Source organism: Manis javanica, chromosome 6, assembly GCF_040802235.1.
Source record: "Manis javanica isolate MJ-LG chromosome 6, MJ_LKY, whole genome shotgun sequence".
NCBI classification, from domain to species: domain Eukaryota; kingdom Metazoa; phylum Chordata; class Mammalia; order Pholidota; family Manidae; genus Manis; species Manis javanica.
Window position 1 is genome coordinate 42,885,392 of NC_133161.1, and position 25,905 is coordinate 42,911,296.

General features: G+C 33.6%; 1 protein-coding gene across 6 annotated transcripts in view; it reads right to left on the reverse strand.

Moving 5' to 3' along the window:
* Window positions 1–25,905, reverse strand: part of BBS9 (Bardet-Biedl syndrome 9) — a 479,017-nt gene that overhangs the window by 310,808 nt on the left and 142,304 nt on the right. For all 6 annotated transcript variants that reach the window (XM_073238618.1, XM_073238620.1, XM_036990555.2 and 3 more), the window contains 3 exons: window positions 21,943–22,027; window positions 15,638–15,821; window positions 14,852–14,981 (listed from right to left, as the gene is read on the reverse strand). In XM_073238618.1, coding sequence (XP_073094719.1) covers window positions 14,852–14,981; window positions 15,638–15,821; window positions 21,943–22,027 — 399 coding nt within the window. The remainder of the gene's footprint in view (window positions 1–14,851; window positions 14,982–15,637; window positions 15,822–21,942; window positions 22,028–25,905) is intronic.

Sequence of the window (25,905 nt, forward strand, 5' to 3'; positions counted from 1 at the left end):
TACTTGTTTTCAGACCATTCCTGATTCACTAGTCCCTTCAGTCAGTCACTGAACCAACATTCACTGAATGCCAGTTACCAAGAATGAAGAAGCTAAGTGCGGTCCCTATGTGAAAGGAAGAAATGCTCATTTTTTTAGCCTTATAGAGGCATAACTGACAAATAAACTGCCTATATTTAAAGCATACAACCTGATAATTTGACATGCAAATACACTGCGAAATGATTATCACAATCAGATTAACACATCCATCAATTCACACTTAACATCTAATCTCTTAGCAAATTTCAAGTATACACCACAATATTAACCATAGTCTCCATGCTGTACCTTAGATCCACAGAGCTTAATCATCTCATAACTGAATACTTGTACCCTTTGAGCAGCATCTCTCCATCTCCCCCATCCCTGGTAATTACCATCCTATTCTGTGAGAAATGACCATTCTAAAAGTCAATTCCCTGGAGATAACTTCAGCTGGAAGTCTCCCAGACTTGAATCTAGAGTAGCCCCAAAGACTAAACATCATAGGACTTTAATTCTGGCCAAAAAAAAGATCCAAGATTGGAGAATTAAGACTCTTAGAATTCACACTAGAAGACAAATGCCCTGTTTCTGCGCTATGTGGCATTCTGAATGAAACTCATCTAACACTGCTATTCAGTGTAGCTTGTTTTTAAGAAAACATTGTAGAACTCATGGGGCTTCTAGAGACTAGTGAGTTTCACCACACACGACTACTTGGATGGTTCAAATGACTTAAAAATGAGGTTTGCAAAACTCAAGGTACAGTATTAACTCATTTTCATATCCCTAAAGACAAAATAATACTTATAGTCACAAATGGATTTCCTGAACTCATAAGTGACATAATCATAAAAGACTTTTTCAAAAGAAATGAGTCTTCATGATTTATATAAGCTGGAAGAAAGATATGTATTTGGGGGAAGAAACACAAGGAAGGTGACAACAATCTCCCTAAAAGCAACACATAACAACTACTGCTTGACTTTTCTAAAGTATTTTTATATTATAGCACTAAAAATGGGCAAAAGTAACCTAAGGTAAGAATTGTAAAACTTTAACAAAACTTTATTTAACCTCTGGAAAGACCAGTTTTTAGACAATAAGTAATTAAGGAATAGAAAAGGAAAAGAGATTTAAGATGAATAAACCATTCAAAATTTCCTTAAACATTTGACTGCTGATTAAGAATAAAGGATTCACTACCTAAGTTCTATGCTAGCAAACACAAGTTCTGTTTGATAAAAATACAAAGACAGAAATAAATAGAACTTATGAGATCAGCCTTGAGGCAGGCACCAAAATAAAAATTATTTTATAATACTTCATATTACTTAAAGAGAAAATAATTTCACTTACTGTCCTAATTAAAAAAAACTTTTTAACTAACAAAAATTGTATTTGCTGAACTAAGACTGGTACAAATAACTATTATTATAACTATTTTCTTTAATTCTTGTGTAAAAAACAGTAATACACATGTCCATTTCTGGCAAAGATATAATAGCCTGGGGGGGGAAAGAAGGAACAAAACAAATGCATAGGTTTAGTGGATTGTGTATATCATATCCCTTATTTAAAAATTCATTTCAATGATACATAAATTCCTGTATATAATTTTAAGTCATGAAAAATTTTCTACACCAACTCAAATAAGGAAAATCTATTCTAATCTTAAGAGCACATCACTCCTGGACATTACTTCTATCATACAACTATGCCACACATATCAAAAAATAAAAAAGCAAATCTTTCAACAAAGTATAACTTTGGTTCTTGGAATCTTTCCATAAGATTATGTATTAAGTTCTAAATTTTGCCACTTTTCTGTGGTGATACTTTTATGGCTGCAGTAGTTGCAGTGATGTCAGTTACACTAAAGAACGACAGATGGGCCGAAGGGAAGAGCAAAGCAATTCCTACCAGCGGGAAGCCTTCAGAAATTTAAAAAACAGTTAAGATAACCTTTTTAACTCTGTTCCTCCATTACTCTCAATGTGATTATGTTTTAATTTTTCATATATTTCTGCTAAATTTTAAGTATCCTGGATATCGTTTCTGCAGAATCTGTCCCTGCTGCTCACACACCCACACACTAGCTCCATGCTGCATTCACACAGTACAGGCACAGCTGAGGATTTGGAAAGTAGAGAAGGTTGTTTTCTAACTATAGTACTTGATAGATGTCATATTTGCTTGCTCTGTCATTAATAGTGTTTTGTTTTAAGACGGGAATGCAGAATTTTAAATTCTTACATGTTCAAAATTATTGTAAAATTCATTCTAAAGTTAAAGTGTTATATAGTCCAAATCAAAATAATTTTCCTTCCAAGAAAAATTTTTAAATGTTCAATTAATATGAACTGGACCTAGTCACTTAAAAGATAAAGATAATAAGATGGAATTTAAAGAAGAGAGAAATTCGCTATTTGTAATAAATATAAATGAAAGATAAGTGGTAGCATTCTAAAATGCTGTTTCCAAAAGGAAAAGGTATTAATTTTTCATTGTATTCTGATTACTGAAATACTAATAATTTCCAATTTACAAACCATAATTTTTCCTTGAAATAAAAAGAAAAATAATTTTCTACAATGCTCTTCTTAATTAAAATATTTAGTGATTTATCTTTCACTTTTCATTCATTCCAAAAGATTTATACTTAAATCTAATACATCGAAACTCTTTTAGATTTTAATGAAACAGCCTTGGCAGCACTGTTAGTTTTCCAAAGACTGGAACTGATTTTTAGAATAACTGAGACTTTCTAAAAGATATTTAAAGAACATATTCATATTCTTCCATAACTCAGTCTCACACTCTAGAAATTATCAATTTTGTTTTAGGCTTCTGCTTTCTGGTTTTTCAGATGTTTACCACTATAACTTCAAATAATATCCTTCTCATTAGTTTGAATGTTCAGTAGCACTAATCTGAAAGGGAAGCCGCTGGTTTGGAGAAAAGAAAAGTTTGAGAGTTTTGTAGTGGAAACAAAAAGAGCTGGGACTTCTCCTTCTAGCATACCTGAAGGGCCCTATCATTTTCTGCTTTTCTGTATTTGATTTACACTGTAATTAGTTGTTCCCAGCTGTTATTATGGCTTTGGCGATATATTTGATCTTTCCATGCATCAGTTTCATCATCTCTAAAATGGGGATGGCAATAAAAGAATATAATAGTAACTGTTCTTAGAAGAGTTAAATAAATTAATACGTGCAAAGCACTGAGAACATTACCTGATACATAGTAAAGGAAATAAATATCAGCTGTTATTTGGACTTTTGGAACAGCGTTACATTGAAAGAACATGTTACTAATTAGACAATGTATGCTCTAAAACATCTTCATGATATGGAATACATGCAAATATTAAAATATGCTCACTCTAAAAACATGTGAAAATTAAAGATGATTTTTTTTAATGAATTACAAGGGGGAAAAGGATAATTAACTTGTCTTTCTGCACCAAGTAAACTTATTAAGCCAAGACTTACCAAGATTTGGACATAAGCTCTTAGAACATAGCTCTAAATTGATGAATTGATGGTCAATCGTGATATTCTGTCATCTTCTACTCAATTAAAATGAGAACACTTTAACTTTGAATTAGTATAGTTTTTCTCTGTGGCTTTAAATATTATACACTCCAAACATAGTACAGGGGTATCTGCCTCTTTTTTAAGCAAATAGGTAATAATTCTGTTTTTACTTTTAATTCATTTTAAATAGTAAATTGCATTTCAGTAAACAAAAGTCAGTAGATTTTCTCTATCTACAGGCAGGAAAACCACTGAATCCAGGTCTCTGTTTTAGAATACATGGGAAGGCTCCTATCTGTTCAGTAGCAGATTCTGTAGATCACAGAAGTCAGATTATTGAGAGTTAAAGCCCTATTTTTACCAAGTGAGGTATGGCTTATAAGTTTCAAGTGGAGGTTACAAAGGGAACGTAAATGATGACATGATTATTGGCTGCATTTTTCAACCTCATTTTTAATAATTTTTATTAATATTCTGTTCTTTTAACATGAAAAAAATGCACCATCACTCTCCCAAATTTGTTTCTTAAAGATGTAGTGAGTTAGTGAAAGTTTCTAAACTATTAAATATGATACATTAAATATTTCAAAAGTTTTGAGTAACTACTAAGGTAGTTCTTTTTAAAACTTACGATCCTAACGAGCCAATGATGCCTGTGTATATAGCAGGTAATAAATATTGCTGTATTTCTTGCATTTTCTTTTAGACAACAATTTTTTCTCATTTTAAGTCATCCAACATTAGTTCATTCAGTAAGATTCACACATTTACAAACACTTGTTTTTTATTCTGGCAATAACCTAGACTTGCACTCCAAAGTTAGTTCTGAATTACAGGCCATATACTGGTTAACTGAGTAAAGGATCTAAGTCCATCCAAAGTTCCAAAGTTCTTAGCAGCATATAAACCTAAAGTTACCCAAAAATTGCCTGGTTTCATTTTTATATTCTCTAACAAGCAAGTTATAAAAAGTAACCATTTCCTCTTGGAAATAGAGATAAAAAATTAATTTCTAAAAAAAAACCCATTCTACCTTTGAAACCAGAGTATTTGAAATGAGGACAGACATAAAACTTTATGTATTCCCAAGAAAGACTAAAGCAAGTCACCAATCTGACACAAATTATCTCAAGGACGTATGTACTTAATAAAAGGTAAAACCCACCATAACCAAGGAAAAGCAAAATACTGTCCTGTTGTCTACAACTCTTTGAACTGACCCCCACCACCATATCCACTATCAAATTAACTCCCATGTCCGTTATGGGATAGAGAATCAGACCCAAAAACACAAGGCACTTTTCCATATATACTATTTTCTTTGAGATTGAGAGCTTCAGTTTTACAGAAGTTCACAGTCTCAATGACAGCGGGTCTAAAGAAATTTTTCAGTAGAAATACATGGTAATAAGAAAAATTCTACCATTAAAACATTTAATTTACAAAACAGAGAAGTAAAACCCAACTAGTATTCTAAGCACAACCCCTTATCCTTGGCTATACAGTGTTTCTAAAAACTCTGGCAGGCAAATTAAACAGATTTACTATGGAATGCAACAAGTCAAACAATCTGGAACTGTAATTACTATTAAACTTTTCATGAGAATAGAGGATGCTGTGTTTTACATTATTACATTTAAAAAACAAAATAAGAACAAAAACATGAAACCAAGCAGATTTCTAACTTTCATAAGGAGAATTTTCCTGAGGGTTATAACCCAACTGACAAATAACAGTAAAGATACAGCTTTTTAATTTATTTATAAGATTACTGCAAGTTTTTTCCATTTGAATAAAACACTTCTCAAAATAGGGATAGTGCCATTTATAAAAGTAGCATACCAAATGATAGGCCATATGCCAACCATGGCTTAGACACATGGTTATAAGAACATTACAAGCCACAATTCTTATTCAGTCAATATATAATCCAATCAGTATAAAATCTAGAGATCATCTCATTAAAGACCTTGACCTCACACAGTAGAAATAGATGCATGCAAGTACTGATGACAATCAAACAATGAATGCAATTCATTTTACCCCAAAACTGTTTCAAAAGTTGACATAAACAATTAGTCCATATCATGGTTACTGAGGTACTGACAATAAGAGAAAGAAAAAAAATACCAAGTATGAAAAATTCTGTTCTTCCTTCTCCCACAACTTCTTATGTTAAGTCATAACTTATTGTGTTGCATTAGCAGGCCCAGCAGGCCCCAAACTGAAGCCCACCTTCTCTGGTAGCAGTTCTCTCACCCTATTTAACATTTCTAGTTAAAAACTCAATTATAATTTTATACCACTTAAGTTATAGTGGATTTCTTTAAAACTGATTTATCACTATTAATACAGAAAAAAATGTATTTTTTACTTCCCAAATAGAATGAAAAGACAAAAAATACAAAAATAAAAATGGGGAAAGGAGATGGACTTCTCAGGAAAAAGTAATGGTAGAAACACTGAAATTCAGCAATTTTAAACACAGTAATGTGAGCTAAATTCAACTTAATTTAATTACAATGCCAAAAACATCAGTTACAACCAAAAGTACAATTTCTAAAAATCACCAAAGGAGTATAAATACTACATTATGGTGGGGAGAAAGGAAAGTTAGGAAAACAATCATATTAATGTGAAAACCCACTATGTCAAATTTCATGAAGGTATGCAAATTCTTTCATTGAACTAGAATTTAGCTATAATGAACAGTGCACAAAATAAGATCAAATATTAACTGGGCAGGGAAGACAGTGGGATATCCAATTACCAAAGACAGTAATATTTTCTGTGTAAAATCAAGGGCTCAGCCAATATTCAAGAACCATATCTTTCTAAAAAGATTGACATATTATTTTTAAATTTCTTTCAAAAGAAAAAAAAAACACTATACTGATCAATCTCCAGTTTGAACAGAATTTTTAGAAATTAAAAGGTAGTTAGAACTGGAAAACCCAGTTTCTCCAAAAAAATCTCTAAATTCAGTACTATTTCCAATCCAATTCCCACCTAGGTTTTTCTCTCCAATTTAATAATAGGAGCCTAGAGCTCTTCTGAAATGTTCGATTAAACACAGCAACAGCTCTCAGTGCAACCTCTAATGCAATCAACTAACTAAAATAGTCATGCAGGGACTGAAAAGAGACAAAGATAGGCACAAAAATCCCTGGAAAAAGGGAGAAGTGGGGAGGAAAGAGAGGAAAACAGCCCTCATAAATTGTGAATCTAGAACCTAGAAGAAATTTAAAATAACTATCAGGTAGATGAAGCCAAAATGCAGCTTTAGCACATGCCACGCCCCATCTTTACTTTATAGAGGCCACCTGAACAAGAGTAGGAAGATGTTTCTTTCTTCTTCCCCTATCCCAATCTCTGCCTCAGTCTAGTCAGAACCCAGGCTCTACATGAACCATAAAACTATGCAAACATCTTTTACTACTCAAATCTAACCTATGGTGGAAGCAACATATTCTGACCCTACCCACCTAAACTTTCCTACCTTTACCACTGCCCCTGGCCCCTCTGCACAATCTGTCTACACCCATACAAAGTAATAAATTGCGTAAAGCAACTAGCCAAGGGCAGAAATTAATAGTAGCACATTATTTGCTCAGAGCAAGAGTCCCACAATAAACACTATAAACATGTTTCAAAGCAAGACATACCTGTAAAAGAGCATCATGGAAATTGTAGCCTGCCATGTACTACACTATTAATAATACCAAGATGCAGAAGGTGGGAGGCATGTGGCAGGAAAAAGATATCACCTCAGTAGATGAAAGATTCCAGTGGTAGACACAGAGAAGAGCAAAACTAATGCCTTGAAAGCTCAAACCAGTGATTTAGAACACAAAATTCAGACACTGTCCCAGAAAACGGGAAAAAACGACAAAGAAATGAAAATAATGAGAAAGAAGATAGCAGATATGAGAAACAGAAAATGAATAGCCAAACCAAAAGGTATTAGTTTCCCTGAAGGGTGGACTATATCAAACAGAACTGAAAAAATAATCAAAGATTTAACATAAGGAAGCTTTCTTCAGCTTAAATCAAACAGTTTAAACAGATTAAATTCACTACATTCCTAAATAAATTTAAGAAAACAATATCACACAAATATATAATGGCAAATGGGGCATTTCCAGAGAAAATGAGACATCCTATAAGCAATCAGACATAAAGAACTAGTTATCTACAAGAGAATAAAAATCAAGTTGTCCGTAATTCTCTCCCTGGCAACAATAAACAGCGACTGATAAATGACTCCCAGTCAAAGACAGCACAGCAAAACTCCTTAAAACTCGCCAAAACAGACTACATAACTCCACTTCTAGGAATTTACCCAAAGAAAATTAAAGCCCTGACTCAGAAAGATAGATGCACACTTATGTTTATTGCCATATTATTTACAATAACCAAGATATGTAAGCAATCTAAGTATCCATCAATAAGTAAATAAAGAAGATGTGGGACACGTATACTATGAAATATTACTCAGCCATACAAAAGAAAGAAATCCTGCTATTTGCAACAAGGTGGATTGACCTGGAGGGTATTATGCTCAGTGAAATAAGCCAGGCAGAGAAAGACAGATGCCATATGATTTCACTTACTATGGAATCTAAAAACAAAAGAAAATAAAATGAACAAAACAGCAGTAGACTCACAGACACTGAGAAGTGACTGGTGGTTACCATGTGGGAGGGGCTGCAGTGGGTAGGTGCAGAGGGTGAGGAGAGTAAAGCACAAAATCTCAATCATAATATAAGTTGGTCACAGGGATGGAAGTGCAGCATGGAGAGTACAGTCAATGGCTCTGTAATATCTTCCTATGTTGACAGATATAATTGTACTAGTTGGGGTGAGGACTCAATAATATGTATAACTGTTGAACCACTGTATTGTATTCTTGAAACCAATATAAGATTGTACATCAACTATACTCCAATGAAAAAGAACTCACCAAAAGAGCAGAAAGTATGACAATAACAACCATGTGCCCCATCAAAGATAGGGCAATAGAACAAGGAAATGACTACAATCACCATCAACCAACTTTGCAGCACCAAACATTTTAAGTTATGGCCCACAATAAGAAATAAGATGCTAAGAGCTGACACATGCTCCTCAGACCTCAAACAGAAAACAGTTAGGTCTCAGACTAGCACAATGAAATTTAAGAGTATAGGTGGTATGCAGGAGATGCAAAATCAGAAAACAACAGTGGAAGCAAAAGGTGATTTATCAATCAGTCAGCTTCCTAACCAACAAAGACAAGCAACAGCCAGTGATTCTCAGCACCGAGGCCTGTGCCTGGGGATGGTTGGGGACTTCTGTTAGCCTCATCAACCTCTTAAATCCTGGAAACTGAGGGAGACGGGACCCCAGGGCAAAGAACAAAATAAACACAGTGAGAAGGTGAAAAGACTTAGGTGGTCCGAGCTCATTACTCTCTCCCATCACTTCTCATATGATTCTTCAGCAAATTGCTATCACCATTTTTAAAATGAGTGATAATTGCAAAGTAATTAACAGAGGACCTATGTGTAGAAATTACTAATAAAGTAAAAGAAGTAGAGATGAGATAAATAAGAACATAATCAAAAGACAGAAAATATCCATAGCAAGAACTTCCTAAGGAAACAGAAGAAAAAAATCAAACAGTTACCACTGTATCAAGGAAATCAAAGAAAACATACTTTTTGTTTGAAAAGCTCGGACAAAGCTATAGGGATAAAAGTCACATTAGAAACAATAACAAGAAAAAAACAGAACAAGGTAAAAACAAACTCAAGAACATGGTAGAGACAGGGAAAAAAATTACACAAAATAGAAAAATGCATATATAAATAATTAGTAAGGAGATGCTAGATATGGAAGACAATGTAGATCTATTTATAATAATTATATTGATTAGAAAAGCTAAACTAGTAAAGCAGAAAATGTAATTCCTTTGGTAAGAAGTTTTTTTTTTAAATGTAAGCCAGGCTCAGACTTCTCCATGCCAACTGTCAACACTAAGTGGAACGCCCAAACTTCTGAGGGAACCTTCAAGTATAAAAGCAATAAACAATCTCAAGATGCAAGAAGCCTTACAGACTTTCCTTAAAAACTACTGGATGATTAAATTCAACTAACCAAAAACTGAATCAAGATAATTCAGGAATAGTAAAAAAAAAAAAAAAAGTGGTGGTTAGCTTTGAGTCCATGTAGACATATGGACAGGATGAAAAGACTGTGAAAATTGTGGTTACTAAAATGTATGTAGATGTTTTAAATTTTGACAAAATAAATAAGATAACAATACCAGAACTTGGCAAGAAGAGAGGAAGAAGAAAGTATAAATATGCTGCTTTCCTTATCTTTTGTAACGGAGTCAATGGACACTGCCAAAAGTTGAAAGGCAGCTTTAAAAAAATTAAAAATACCAACCTTTTACTTTTTATTATTCTTGTTTAGAGAGTTCTTTTAGAATCTAAAATATACATTTGTGAATAAGGATTTATATAAAATTCATTTATTCCCTCCATTTCATCTATTTCTTTTTTGTTACAATAAAGTTATACTTAAAAAACCTATGATTCTGATTTATAAATTTATTCTATCCCTAAATTTGCAGATGCGTAGACAAAAATATCAAGCTTGATGTTTAACAGGTACTAACAAATGTTAATTATGGATGGTAAGATTGAGGTAACTTTGATGGAAAAGTTATTAGCTTTTTTTTTGTTGTTTCCTTGCACCTTTACATAATGCTTGAATTTTAAACAGTGCAGTTCTATACTTTTTACAAAAATCACAAGGTTATACTTTTCCACAAAAGTTGTTTTAAAAAATTAAGAAGCGAACATCAATAGTTTGAGGGGAAAATGTGGCAATATATCTTTACCATACAGTGTAGCACTTATAACATTCCTGGGAACATTAAGTCAACCTACTGAAATATGAAGCAAAATTAGTAAGTCAAAAAGTTGTAACTAATGATAATAAAATATTCTCAATCTTCAATAGATACAGAAAAAAACTCAAATATTACAATAGTTCTAGATAAAAAGTGAATACAACTTTTAAAACATACTTTAAAAAAGCATTAAAATAGTTTAAGAAGAATAATTTACAGCTAAAACCTTAGGCTACTGTAGCAAAGAGCAGTAAGAAGGTATATATGAGTGTACAGCGGTAAATGGGTATGAGAATAAGCAGATGTATACACCCATGTCTGGGTGTGGTAGTTATGGAAGGAGTGGGAAAATAGTAAAGGAGAAAGAGAAAAACTGTATTAAACACCTTGTCTATCACAGGGAGAAAGATTCATTTCATTTTTGAATTATGGCAAAACTACAAAGTAAACACAAACAGAAAAGATATGTACATGTGTGCACCACCCAATACATGGGAGAATCCAAGTACGAAGAAACCCCAACTCACATAACAAGAGATGGAAACCAAGGGAAATAGTAACAAAAAATACAGACTACCAAATGAGATAAAAAATGACCAAATATATCAATTAGAACTGTAAATGGATTAATTGAAGACCAAGGGTCTTAAAAATAGGCTGAAAAATCCAACCAAATTCTGTTTACAAGAGACACATCCAAAATAAAGTTACAGGCTAAAAAAGCACAAATAACTAACCAATAATAAAATGAACTCAAAGCAAACAAAACAAAGCGAAGAAACATTATGAAAAAAAGGTCATTTTATAGTGATAAATTATTTAAACTCACCAAAAACAAAGTAACTATCATAAACAAAGCTGATAGATAGAACTAGAATATATATATATAAACCAAAAATGATCAGATATTGAACAAAAATTTGACAGAAAAATATATCAGTGAAAGACTAACATTCCACTCCTGAGCTACAAGATTAATAGAGGAAAATAGCAGTAAGAATGCAGAAGCTCTGTAAATCAAAATTTATAGTATACCCTAATTCCAGGAATAATTACAAATTTTATGTGGAATATTAAGCCACAAAGGAACTTCTTAAAAATGTAACATAGCAAAAAGTGTATGTATCTTCTTTCTACAAAGCACAAAAATAAAAAAAATGACAATCAGAAAAAGTGAAACTTAAAAAAAAGTCACTTTGAAATTTTAAAAACTCTTCTAATAAATTTATTTTTAAAGAAATAATATCTTTCGTCTATGAGTCTCAATTGTTTCTTATTTTAAAAAGGTTTTCCAAATAGAAGCTCCTATTAAGGTCTGTCTAGCCCCCACTTCCCCTGACACATACAAACCACAATGACTTTCTTATATTTAACCAGGTTCATAACATATGTTCAGCTTTCTGGCTAATTATTTGGTGTGATACCCAAAAAGTAGAAAAGGTCCCTACATTAAAGGAGTATGTGACCAAGTTGGGGAATCAGGAAAATCAAACAACAATCAGCAACATAGAATAAATATTATTTATAGAAATTCAGAATACTATAGAAATACAGAGAAGGAGAGCAGGGTAGGAAGGGAAGGCTTATTTATGTGACTTGAGTTAGTACTCAAAGAAAGAAAAAATTTGAAAATCCAGAAAAGAAATTGGGGAAACATTCTGGTCAAGAATAAGGTATCAATTAAGGCTAAAGAAAAAAATTTTAATACTATCAGCTCTAGTAAGTTACTACAGTGGATATAGCCTAGGAACAAAAACACCGAAGTACTAGACCAAACTGTTTGCACTAAAAATGAGCTGCAACAGGATTTTAAAACACAAAGGATTTTAAACTGCCAGCTAAATTTGGGAAGGTTCTCGTCACTTTGAATATTCATTCAAATAGACTTCCACTTTTAGGTATACTTCGTATCCCTAGGAAGAATAATGTTACTGATGAATTGTGGTCTTTATTTACCATCTGCGACACTGACCATACCAGAGGTAAGATACTCCACCAGGCTGCCACAGCTATTTCGTGCAATGAGAGGAAAACATTAACAGCTAAGACTTTAAAGAACACTGTCACATTCAAGCTCTTCTGCCTCTGGAAACTGGAAACTTATTTCACATTCCCATGGTCTAAACGACAAAAACTGAAATAATTAACCTAAAAGAACTCTATCTAATCAAGAATGCCTTTTAACCTGGAAAAGAAAAAAAGGAAGCACAGACAGATTTAGAATTGGTTTATGATAAACAAGGTAGCGAGGACTAGGTCTGCCAAGTAGGTGGGAGTAGAAGGAAATAAAGCATCTTAGTTTCTGAGCAAAATGCTGTTATTAATATAATTGCCTCAGTTTGATCCAAATCCAGTTTTTCAGATTCACTGAAAAGAAACATATTAAAATAGGAGCAATTTCCTTTACAAATAAACACAGTCAGCCAAGAAAGCTTCTACCAAAAACATTTAACCCTAAAGGTAATAAAAAGGAGTGAAATTATTTCACATAAATATGCATAAATATATCAGCAATAATCACTTTTAAAATACTAATTAAAATTACAGTGAAATTCTTTCAAGCAGCCTAATCGTACACTTTGTCAACATATATAAAAATAAGAAAGGTCTTCCAATGAATTATTAGAAGTTACTGCTATGTATACTAACTCTAGAAATCATTATTATTTGCATTTAATTGTTTATAATGATCTTGAAAAACCTATGAGAAATAGGAAGTTACACTCACAATCACCTAAGTTTAGCTGTGACAGGCTACTCTGAATATAAGCACTTTGATGCACACTAAATGGAAATTTGGTTTTTTATTGGTAGTATTTTTCAGTCACTACTGAACCCTTGACTTGAAAGTTGCAACGTGGACCAGAGACTATAAATTAACCATAAATATCTGCTGAGAAGCCATATTTTTGAGCTTCTCAAAGTATAGAGACTCTTGAAATAGGCACATCTCTTATAAATAATAAATGTATAAAATAAGGATTCCAATTAAATGTCTCAAAAAGATCTTTCTATCCAGCACTTTCCTATGCCCCACATATACATGAAAACCACAATGACTTTTTAGTATTTAAAGATTTGCACTCTTGAGGGGCATGGAGACTATACGCCAAGATGGGCTGTACCCGCTAGCGTAGATCTGTCTTCTTGCACCTGAACTGTCACTTTGGGGTTCAAAGAGAACAGCTCTTGGATGGACATACGGACTGCTGCAAGAATTACTCTCCCAGAAAAGAAATACTTGATGTTGCTCTCCTGGCAAGATGTATTTCCTGGTCTAAATCCTTCTAAGTAAATCTGATATAAAATGTCTGGTGAGTATGAGTGTTTGGTTGGACTTAAAAGGCCATCTGGTGGACATTGCAAAAGCCAATCTCAAAATTTTTTACTTTTCTTCAGATACAAAGTACCTATAAATTGTGTTAAGTGCATACCAGTTATTTGCATGATAGTATTTCCTCATAAAACATGACAAAGCAACTTCTTTTTAAAATATTGCATGATTTCAAGACAGAGCTTCCATTTCTCCAATGTTCAGGCTTTAACCATTAATACAAATATGAATGCCCTTCATTTAGCTTCAACAATATCACACATTTGGCCTCTTAATTTGGAGAAATTAGTCATACTGATCAGCCACTATTGGTGTCATTGAAGAATTCTATACGTGGTTTTGAAATGTTCACTAAAATTATCTAAATAAGCAAAACTGAACAGGTCTTGCAATCTATAAAGCTTTACAGAGAGCTTTGTTTCTGTATATTTACTGAGAATTTCGATTCCCAAACATAATCTGAAATGCTAAAATATTTGTCAGGATCTTGCCTTCTATACTGATGACCTAGAAACATTACAAACTTAGATGTCTGGCTTCTCTCATTTTTAACAAATTTTGTAAATTTAATGTTACAATACAGATTTTGGCTTTCATTTCAAATGCAAAGTGGCCCTGTTTAAAATCTAAACTGTCTTAAACACATAACTATTAGCAACTCTGCTTGACATAAGGTCTGAAACAAGTTTTGAAGTACAATATTCTCAGTCTAACAATAAGTGATCTCTAAATGGACACATCATATGCTTCTAGAAATCCTTTTCTATTTTAAAGAAAATAATCTATCAGGTACACCATTTTCTTGAAATCTTTAATTTACAAAGCATATCTTGCTAAAGATCCTAAATACAAATGATTAATGGTTCTCATTAAAGCTTTTTTATATCCTTCTTTTCCAATAAAAGTTATATTTGAAGTTATTTCCATTGTTAATATTCACACTACAATATCACTTGCCATTTTTTAGTAAAACCACTTGCCAATGTTTTGTAAAACTTCTAGAGAATTCCTTGAAGAAGATCCTCTAGGAAAAAGCTGTGTTAAATCACTTACTGTAAACAGCCCACTCTTACTGCTACAGGAATGTGGGGAAGTTGAGTGGCCCACTTCAGTGTCACATCCTGATAAATATGCAACATGTTATTATGGTTTCCAATTAAAGTATTTATTGTTCCTTCAGAAACTGTTGGTTGACGATAGAAAAAGAGGAAAATAAGAATTAGGAAATGGTCATTTGCAACAGTACATTACATCCTTTTTAGGGGATTCGCAATATAAACTAATTCTAGTATTTTGATGTTAATGCATAAAAATTTTAAGTAACAAACATTATTCTTCAACTTCATACTACCAAAATCAAAAAGAAAAAAAAAATTCATTTTACAGACTTGGAAACTATAACTAGATAGTGGCCAACATTTTTGCATGTCATCTAGAAAACATGCATATTAATATTTAACACATTTAAGATAATGATTGACTAGGCATTCACTACAGATAAGTTATTCTTAGATATTACTACACTCCATTCTGCTTATAAAAGAGTCTGATGTTCTGTTGGAAGCATCCTGAGCAACCACATTTTGGAAAGCATTAATGTATAATGAGGCCAATTCTATAAGTCATTTTGTACAGAGTAAAATGACTGAAAAAAATAAAAGTGTGATTTATATCAAATTTCCTTTCAAACTTTAAAAGTTAAAATTTCCATTACATGTTTAGCATAAAACTATTTTCCTAGATGCTTAAAATATATGTGTGAGAGTCTGGCTTTTTCTGATGTATATAAAATAGTTTATATGACATATGAAAAAGATAAAAGAAAATCCTTCTACTCACCTGAGCAATATGGGAGAAAACAACTTGGGCTACAATCAAGTTTCTTCATGAATCGAATTTGTCCGTTATCCTTAAGGCAAAAAAAGTTTCTCTCACCAAGAATAAAAACAGAAGACGCTGACTGATTGAAAGAGACGATACAGATATCAAGGGCTTGCTCTCCAATATTTAGAGTCCAATCCACCTTCAGAGGAAAATCTTAGGTCAATTTAGCTTCTAAAAGCTGAACAATCTAATCACTTTCATATCAATACAATTAAAAAATCGCTTTACAACAAAACAGACATATTGTCTAATGTCCACATTTTTTTTGCTATAACCATATTTCTGACATTTTATAGACTTATAGTAGGATTTGTCCCATCTTTTAACAGCTGGTATTAGCTATTTAGTGGTTCAAAAATAATCATATAAACTTAACCAAGGAGAGTATATAGCAGCAGACTCAAACTCCAAGAGGTTACCAAAGGGGAGGCTGGGTGGGGAGGGAGGGAGTAGGGGATTGTGGGGTATCATTATTAGTGCATGGTGTGTGGGGGGTCACAGGGAAGACAGTGTAGCACAGAAAAGACAAGTAGGGACTCTGTGGAATCTTACTATACTGATGGACAGTGACTGCAATGAGGTATTGGGGGGGACTCGAGAATAAGGGTGAATGTAGTAAACACATTGTTTTTCTTGTGAAACCTTCATAAGAGTGTATCTGGTACTTTAATAAAAAGAAAAAAATTTAACCAAGGAGGTGAAAAATCTGTACAATGGAAACTATAAAACATTGATGAAAGACACTAAAGAATACATGTAAATGATCAATGTTCAAAAAATGCTTCTTAAAATAATAAAGGAATAAATGTAAAATAGACATGTAAAAGAAGAGTTTCAGAATTCAGCCCCCAGTTAATTCATATTTTTAAATCAAGAAAACACAAAAAAGCAAAGACATACTATTTTGAAAAACACTGGCTGACCCATGCATATATTGTATATGGCAATGACAGTGACATGGCTGCACAAAATTATCTAGACAAAGAGAAAACAAGAATGCCCTCAAAGTTAGGCTGCAATCAACAAACACTGGATCAAAGAAGATATGAAAAGTCACATTAAAGAGACAGAATTTCTTTTCTTTGAATCAAGACATGATTTAGGTATTAATCTATCTGTTTTAGGTATTAAAATATCTGAAGATGGTAAGGAATCCAAATAGGGTTGATTAGAGGGGCAAATATCATCTGTGTGTATGTAAGAACAATCTGGAAGAAGGAGACAACACAGTGAGAACAGGTGGATGCAGATTATCTTAATCTGGTTTAGAATTCAACACCAAGAAATCATCCAATTACTGTTCAGCTCAAGTGCAGCTTACCTATATGAAAAGATTCCACTGGATACAAATGAAAAATATCAGTCTCATGGCAATTACATTTCTCATTACATTTTAATAGGCTAGCCTCTAGTATTATCTATCAGTGTCTAATGCAGCCCGAATGTGCCATGGCCTTGAGAGATGGCAAGTCACTTAGAGTGGACAAATCTTTCTGAGGCCACAAAATGGGATCTAATTACTAAACACCTTCAGTTCACTAGGTACTGAGTGCCATTCTGTGACTTTCCCTTAGGGAAATAGCCACATTCTAAATTACTGAGTATCAAAAAATAAGAGGTTTAATAAGAATAATAATTTAAAATTTGTTCTGCTGTCTACCCAGATGGAGTAAAAGGAAGCATTTACCATCCTGCCTGAAACAATCATAACATGGACAAAACATACGAAACAACAGTCTGCAAGGCACTGATGGCAGACAACAAAGGACAGTAATCCCTTAAAGACAGAAAACAAATGAGATGAGTGGTATGATTGCTCCAGCCATTAGAGAGTTTTCCGGCCATGGCACAGGGAGGAGGAACTCAGAGGGAACCCAGATGAAGCCCAGGAGACTCCCAGAGTTACAGAGATGGATGTTGAGCATTCAGAAAAACCAAGGCAGCGACTGTTCACAAGAGAGCATGTCAAAGAGAAGAGGGAACAGGGGAACAGAACTCTGAAATCTCTAAAGAATACTCTCAAATATTCAGCGGTATACTTATCAGTACATTCATGTAAGGGAACTACCCAAGGCCAGGGAAAGAACCACCCAAAAGGATTAGAGGAAACAGTGCCCAGCATTCACTCAGGGCCTGGAATACTGCCTGCGCTTGCCAGTCAGGCACGAACACCTCATAATTCAAAGAGAGCTGGCCAGAGAACTTAGAAAGGTCTTGTCTCAGGAGTGGGGAGTAAGTAGCCCCAGAAATGAGCACTGATCTTGTCCCACCTAACAAGACTTAAAAGCATGACCCCAAAGGATCAAGCCGTTGTGAAGTAATTTGACTGTATCCCAGGCCTAAGCTCAAGAAAAGTTATAAAAGACAAATACCATATGATTTCACTTACATGTGGAATCTAAAACACAAAACAAACAGAACAAAACAGAAACAGACTCATAGATAGAGAGAACAAAACTAATGGTTGTCAGAGGGGAGGAGGATGGAGAGAAGGATCAAATAGGTGAAGGGGATTAAGAGATACACCTTCCAGTTATAGATAAATAAGACATGGTGATGTAATGCACAACATAGGGAATATAGTCAATAATATTGTAACAACTTTGTTTGGTGACAGATAGTAACTAGGCTTATTGTGGTGACAATTTTGTAATGTACATAAATATCAAATCACTATGTTGTACACCTGAAACTAGTACAATATTGTATAAAAATTATTCTTCTAAAAGAACAATTATAGGAATACAGAAGTATCTAGCACCCACCAAAGTAGAGTTGGCTGTATCTGGCATCCAATAAAAAATCACCAGGCATGCAAAGAAACAGGAAAATATGCTCCAAAAAGAGGAGACAAATCAATCAAATCAAACTGACTCAAAACTGATATGGATATTAGAATTAGAAAACATGGACATTAAAACAATTATTATAACTATATATCTTCAAAAAGTTAACTAGAGACATGGGAGATATAAAAAACACCCAAATAAAACTTGTAGAGGTACAGACTGTAGCAAATGGGAATCAATACCAGATTAGACAATGAGGGAAAAAAGATTAGCAACCTTGAAAACATAGCAGTAGAAATTATCCAAAATGAAACAGAAGACAGAATTTTTTTTAAATGAAAAGAAAATCTGTGATCTGGTAACAACTTCAAGTAGCCTAAATGTGAATGTAATTGGAGTGCCTCAAAGGAGAAAGATGCAGGGCAGAAAAAATATTTGAAGAATAACCAAAATTTTTCTAATTTTCATGAAAACTATAAATTTACAGATGCAAAGAACTCAACAAATCCCAAACACCAAAGAAAAAGTACACAAATCCCATCATAATCTAATTGCTCAAAACAAGTGATAAGAGAAAATATGAAGAACAGTCAGAAAAAGAAGTCTGTACAAAGGAACAAAAATAAGGATGAAAGCAGATTTCTCATGAGAAACAATGCCAGAAAACAGTGACGCATTCTTAAAGTACTTAAATCATTAATTAATGGGGAATGGGAAAATCATTCAACTTGAAGTACTGGGGGGAGAATCTGTCAAACTAAAATTTTATCCCCGAAGATTTTTCAAACACAAGGCAAAAATACTTTTATAGACATACAAAAACACAGAATTCATCACCAATGGACCCATACGGAAAGAAATGTGAAAGTAAGTCCTTCACAAAGAAAGCAAATGACACTAGATGAAAATACGGAGTACACAATTTAATGAAGAGCACCAGAAGTGGTAACTACATGGGTAAATATGTATTTTTCTTATAATTTTTATCTCATTAAAAGATAGTATTTAAACAAAACAATAATATAATGTGAAGTCTATCATGTGTATAAAATTAAAATATATGACAACAGCACAAAGGCTGGAAGGTGAGAAGCAGAACATGGTTCTTATACTGCATGTGAAACTGAATGGTATCATTGGAGAGTAGACTATGATAAGTTAAAGACAGGTAGCAACTACTAAAATAATAAAGAGTTATATCTAATAAATCAAGAAAGATAATATGGAATCATAAAAAAATACTGAATAACTCCAAAAGAAAGCAGAAAGACAGGGAAAAGAAAACAACAGACAGGACAAACAGAAATCAAATGGCCAGATGGCAGATTCAAACCTTCCCATATTAAGTCACATGCCAAATAGAAGGCAGAGCATACCTTATTGGACAATAAAGCAAAACTGAAATGTATGCTATATATAAAGAATGCACTGTAAGTACAAAGACACAAATTGGCTAAAAGTAAAATGACTATGTAACTAACAGATTAAGTAGGTTTCAGAGCAAAGACTATTACCAGAGAAAAAGGATAAAGAGGGTTATTTCATATTAAAAAGGATGTATGTTGATAATGAAGCAAAATCTTAGATGTTTATGTATCTAATAACACAATTTCAAAATACATGAAGGAAAAAAACAAAAAATTGCAATGAGAAACAGACAATCCACAATTATAGTCAGAGATTTCAATATTCCTTTCTCAATAACTGACTGGAATTAGTAAAAAAAACTAATAAAGATATAGAAGATTTGAACAACACTATCATCCAACTTAACCTAATTGACATGTATAGAACACTGCACCCAAGAACAACAAAAAAATGAACATTCTTTTCAGGTGCACACTGAAGATTTACCAGGACAGACCATGTTCTAGTCCAAAAGACACATCTCAATAAATTTAACAAAATTCAAGTCACACAAAGTATTTCTCTGGCCACAATTGAATTAAGTTAGAAATCAACAAATAGTTAAAAAGGTAGCTCTGAATAACAAAGGCAGCTATTAACTGCCTTCCCACAACTATCTTATTAAAAACATTATACTGGATAAATTCTGTTTCTCTGCAATAGATTTAATAATGTTCAATGGCATCACAGTCCTGCCAAGTAACTGTGGTGTAATGAAAAGAAGTTTTACTGCTATTTCTTACTCTGATCATTAATTAATGGGGAATGGGAAAATCATTCGACTGTAATTGTCTTCAGTACATCCTCAGTGTAAAGCAGAGTAGTACCTGCAAATAAATGAGTGAAGGATATTCTAGAGAAGAAAAACCATATGCAGAAGCTAGAATCAAGAAAAGCCATGGAATATATGGAACAATGAATGAGAAGCCCCAGGTGGCTGGAGTGCAGAATATAAGGGACAAATGGAAGAAAACTACTATTCAGGAGGAGGTCAAAGAAAATTTGATCACCATTATATTTGTCATCTTCATCATCCAGACATTTTGCTAAAGGCCTTATATCTATTGCTAATGGCAGCACTGTAAAATAGGCATTATCACCATTTTGCAAATGAGAAAACTTGAGACAGCAAGGTTAACAAACTTGGTCAAGCTTGCTCAAAAATAAGTAATTAGTATAGCTCTCACTATCTGACTCCAAAAGCTATGCTTTAAACACTACTATGGTGTCTCCAAAATCTGTGCAATATTATGTCATGTTTGTGTATGCTGTGCTCTTTCACCTTTTACTACCACCGAGAAAAAGTGGTCTCACCTCATTCTTGATTCTTTTCAAGTTAGCATTCCTTTCTACCATCTCCCTTAACTTCTGTATCCTAATACAGAGAATCAGTCTTCTCTGATATTCTTATTCCCTTAGTATTCTAAATTCCACATTATTTCTTCATTTAGTTTCTTCATTCAGATTCACTTTGCTGTTTCTATCGTAACTTTCAGTTCCTTCTATTTTTGACATTCCAGTCTATGGAGGTTCTCAGGATAAAGAAGAGTTCACAATCATCATCCATCCTCTAACTTTCATTAAACTGAAAATTTATCATTTACCATTTTTCTTAAATTATTTTTCAAGTTATCAAGCTTCCACCTTTATCTTTGAGCTAACTTTACCTGTATGGGCTGTAAATTTTTATTTTTTACTTAAATGTATGGTCACATGCCTACTAATAGCAATATTTTTTGCCTATTAAAGGGGACTTTTTTTATTTTTCTCTTTTCATTATGTCAGTTTATAATCAGTTCAGTTAAAAGTGACCCTATCTGGAGATCCATACTTCTAGTGGTGCAACCTATAACCTGATATAGTATGACCATGGCCAGGTGTGATTTCCATTGTTAATAAGAGCTAACGAAATTCTTTGAACATTGATACAATCACAGCATAGAAAAGAGAAATTGCTAAAATACATACTTTTTTATTTTCTCCCCAGGAATTCTTATTCTGAACAAACGTCTGTGGTTAGATATGACATTACTGAAAATTTTATATATTAAAAAAGGGCCTTACAACTAGTCTTTTTCCAGAACCAAGTTTTTGTTGTTCAGTCTCCTGTCTTTTATCTGCATCCGTTGCAAAAGCAAGTACTTGGTACCTGTTTGAAAGATATGGAATAATTGTAAGTGGCTTTACAGTTAAAAAGTATAAATTAATTTAAACTTTAAAAGCATATAATCTATAAACCTTATGAATCACTTTTTCTTTGTTCTTAAAAGCTGTATAATTTAAGACTGAATTCTCATTGAATGATACTGTGACATGAGACTACATAAAACTGTCATGATAAAGAAATTATAACCATATGTCCCAAATTTCAATATTGGGAAAATAGCTCTGCCAACTATCCAAGCCTTTTCATTAGAATTTTATGTGACAAATAATAATGTTCAAGACAGATCTAGCAGCAAAACACCAAGTAGAATAAATTATGCTAAGCAGTGAAATGTAGTGGAAATTATTAATACTTAGTTTATGAAACCCAGAAGAACTGAGTTTAATCCCCAGCTAAACCACTTATTAGCTGAGTGAATGTTGGCAAATTAATACTCTGTGTCCCATCTATAAAATGGGAATAATAATCTCCAACTCAAAGATTGTTAAAAGAATTTTTAAGTAACTTAGCACCTAGTACAGTATCTGGTATATATTAGTTGCCCAGTTATTAACTGATAGATTAACAGATAGATACAGATTTATACATAGAGATCAACCACCTCATAATTTACCTGATATGTAATAAGTTCTCAATAATAAGTGTTATGGACATTATGACTTTCTATAGGTATTTTAAAGCTTTTATTACAAAAACATTTGGCTCAAATGATTCTTAAAGAGCATTTATAAATATTATTCAATCTAGAAATGATTAACTTAGCCAAAAAAGTTTAAATCTCCTTATCTCCCATTATTAATAGTATATTGTTAGAATTATAATTCTACTGTAAATGAAGAAACATCAGGTTCACAGATTCCTTTCCTTCCTATGGAATCAAAACTCTTCGCACTGTGCCTCCATAGCCTAGAGGAACATATAGATATATTCAGACATTTTATATTGTCTAAGAGACAGATGTCTGAAAGTGTGAAATTCAAGTATCTAAATGAACAAAGACAATGTGGAACATCTAAATAAGGTTTGAAATGTATACTGGTATTCAAATGTCATATACCAACTCTTAAGCCATCCTTTCTCATCAGAAATACTTCATTTGTAAAAAGAAAAAAAAAGAAACCTCCCATTTCAACTGATGCAAAATGACTTAATTAAGATAGGCTTTGCAAGGCGTTCATGAAAATCAGTCTTATGGTTACTCTGAAAGCTTAATGTATATAGAATTTCATTCATTTAATGAACATATAGTAGGAATCTAATACAAGCACTGACAATAAAAAAACTACTACATGGTCTGTATCCATCAGGACCTCCCAGAGCAATTGTGGAGATTCACATACAATTAAGTGAGTGTCACTCAGAGTGCTGAGTGCTGTGTGCTAATAGAAGTCATGCACATAGCACCAAGGGAACATGGTGGCAGAAACAAGTAATTGGGATGGAGGAAGTACACACTTTTGACACAGGTTCAGGAGGAGAAAGGTAGGTTTTAAAGAATGAGTGAAAACTCATCACGCTGGTAAAAAGGTAAAAGGCATATAGTGAAGCAAACAGCACATGCAAAGGCAAGCAGCAGTGAGAGACAGGAAAGGCCACGACAGAAGTTTAGGAGAGATGCAATCATGGGAGGAATGCTTGGGAGGAAGGGAGGAATGAGTAATGGGAAATGAGACAAAAAAAGTAGGAGGGTGAAGATCTTAGCCTTGTAAAACCATGCTAAAAAATTCCATAGGCAGCTACAGCAAATGTCTCCATACCATCTAAGACTGGCCTTCTCCCTAAGTCTCCAAAAGTGCCAAAAAATTAGACTGCACATTCCAATCTTCAAATAGGATTGTTTTACACCTCCCAGTTCATGGTAACAGAAACAGTATGCACTGGTGACCGACTATAAGGTCAGCCAGAGCTAGTCCTGCTACAGATCTAAGCTCAGGCTATTTTAATTATACAGGCAGTTCATCTCCTGCAGACACCAAACTACTGAAGGATGATATGGATATTAATGAGATTGCTGCAAAAATCCAAAGCTTTCACCTGTTTGTCAACATAACCACAAAGTTATCATTGCATCTAAGGAGTAAGTGAGCCCCTAAAGTGGCCTCATTAATATCAAAACAGTAGGCAGAGACAGTCAAAAAAATTTTTTTTTCCAAATCCAGAACATTTCTCTTCCTGGAAGACAACACAGAGTATTTTACTACCAAATGTAACTGACAGTATATTTAGATCATGACAACCTTACAATAGCATCTATTTTATGCCTCCTCCCTAAATCCTCTTAACTGTGACCAATAATGTACATAGAAATCTATTTCCAAAACCAAACAATTCTAGACAGATTCGGAAATTCTGAAATAAATAACACACTTGGATTTTTTTTTTCTTACCACTCAAGTGTTCACTGATAAAAGCTTAAGAATGAAATTCCCTGGTTGAAGGTGCTGAAATAATAATCAGCCAAAGTAATAAGATTTCATGAAAGAATGTTATACATGATTCTCAGGACAGAAAGGCGCTAATAGGATTGTTCTACACTCCCAGTTTATGGTAACAAACAGTCCAGATGAACAGCAAATCCAGATGAATGGCAAGTCCAGGTGAACGGCAGTACTTCTTGACCCAATAGCCACAAATGCTTAACAGGTCCTGTGGAGCACCAATGACAAACTCAACCATGTAATTTAGTGCCGTTCTGTAATCACATCCTAAAAACAGCAGGAAATAACTAAAACATGGATACAAGTGTCACAAAGCACTAAAGTAAACCCTTCAAAATCATTAATATTCAAATGTCACCACAAAGGGTACCGGGAGATTTTGGAACCTTGATATTTAACTTGGAGAACTCTACTGGAAATGGAAGCTCAGGATACAGAGCATTACTATGTTCACTTCAGCTAGAGCTAAAACATTCTTTACTATGCCAGGGAGAGTCATTTTTATTGAAAGATGCCAGTAACAGAAGATAAGCTTTCCTTACAAACTTTCCAACCTTCATCAAGTTCTTGTAAAACATCTGCTTTTGGCAGTACAGTGCTGGGCATTTGGTGAGATACAAAATCCCTACCATCAAGGCTCATTTAGCCTAGTCAGGGAGAAAAACAAGCAAATACATAGTATCAGTGAAAGTGTGAACAGCACTTCACTGTGGAAAGCAGGGAAAAACTACTCTGTCAACTAAGAAGATGTTATCTACAACTAGGTTAGGGAAGAACTGAAGAGAAGTAGGCGGCTTCCAGATATTGATTTCCAAATGCAGAGAAAAAAAGTAAGAGCATTTCAGACAGAGTATAGCATGAGCAAAAGAGGAGAGAAAAGCCCTGAACACATACAGATAACAAATATTTCAATTTGACCAGAGTCTTAAGACCAGTGAAGAACATAATCTCCTTTTAAAGATATTGTCAATTAACTTCCACAAATCCACCACATTGCCCAAAGCACTGGGCAGAGCTCTTCATATAGAGTCAATAGCAATGTATTGCCCACACATGAAACTGAGCTAGTTGACCAGGCCAGGTGGGAATCCTCCATAGGAACCTTCACTTTATCCATACTCCACCCCTCCAAGATTCCTGCCTCTCAATATATGTGCCCTCAATCTTCTGCAAGAGTGCCTGTGCAAGGAAGATGGAACATTGTAACCAAATTCCACAAAAACATAATACAATACACAAATAACAATTACGACAAATTATAATTACGACAAATTATAATAACCCTCAAGCCTGAGGAGATCCTTTGCCACCAGTGGTCATCCTGACTGTATTCAAATCAGTTCTACTCAAATGAGTTAACCAGAGAACCATGGATGGGCCCTACAATACCCACCTTCTCCAGCCTCTCCAGCAGAAAGTCTT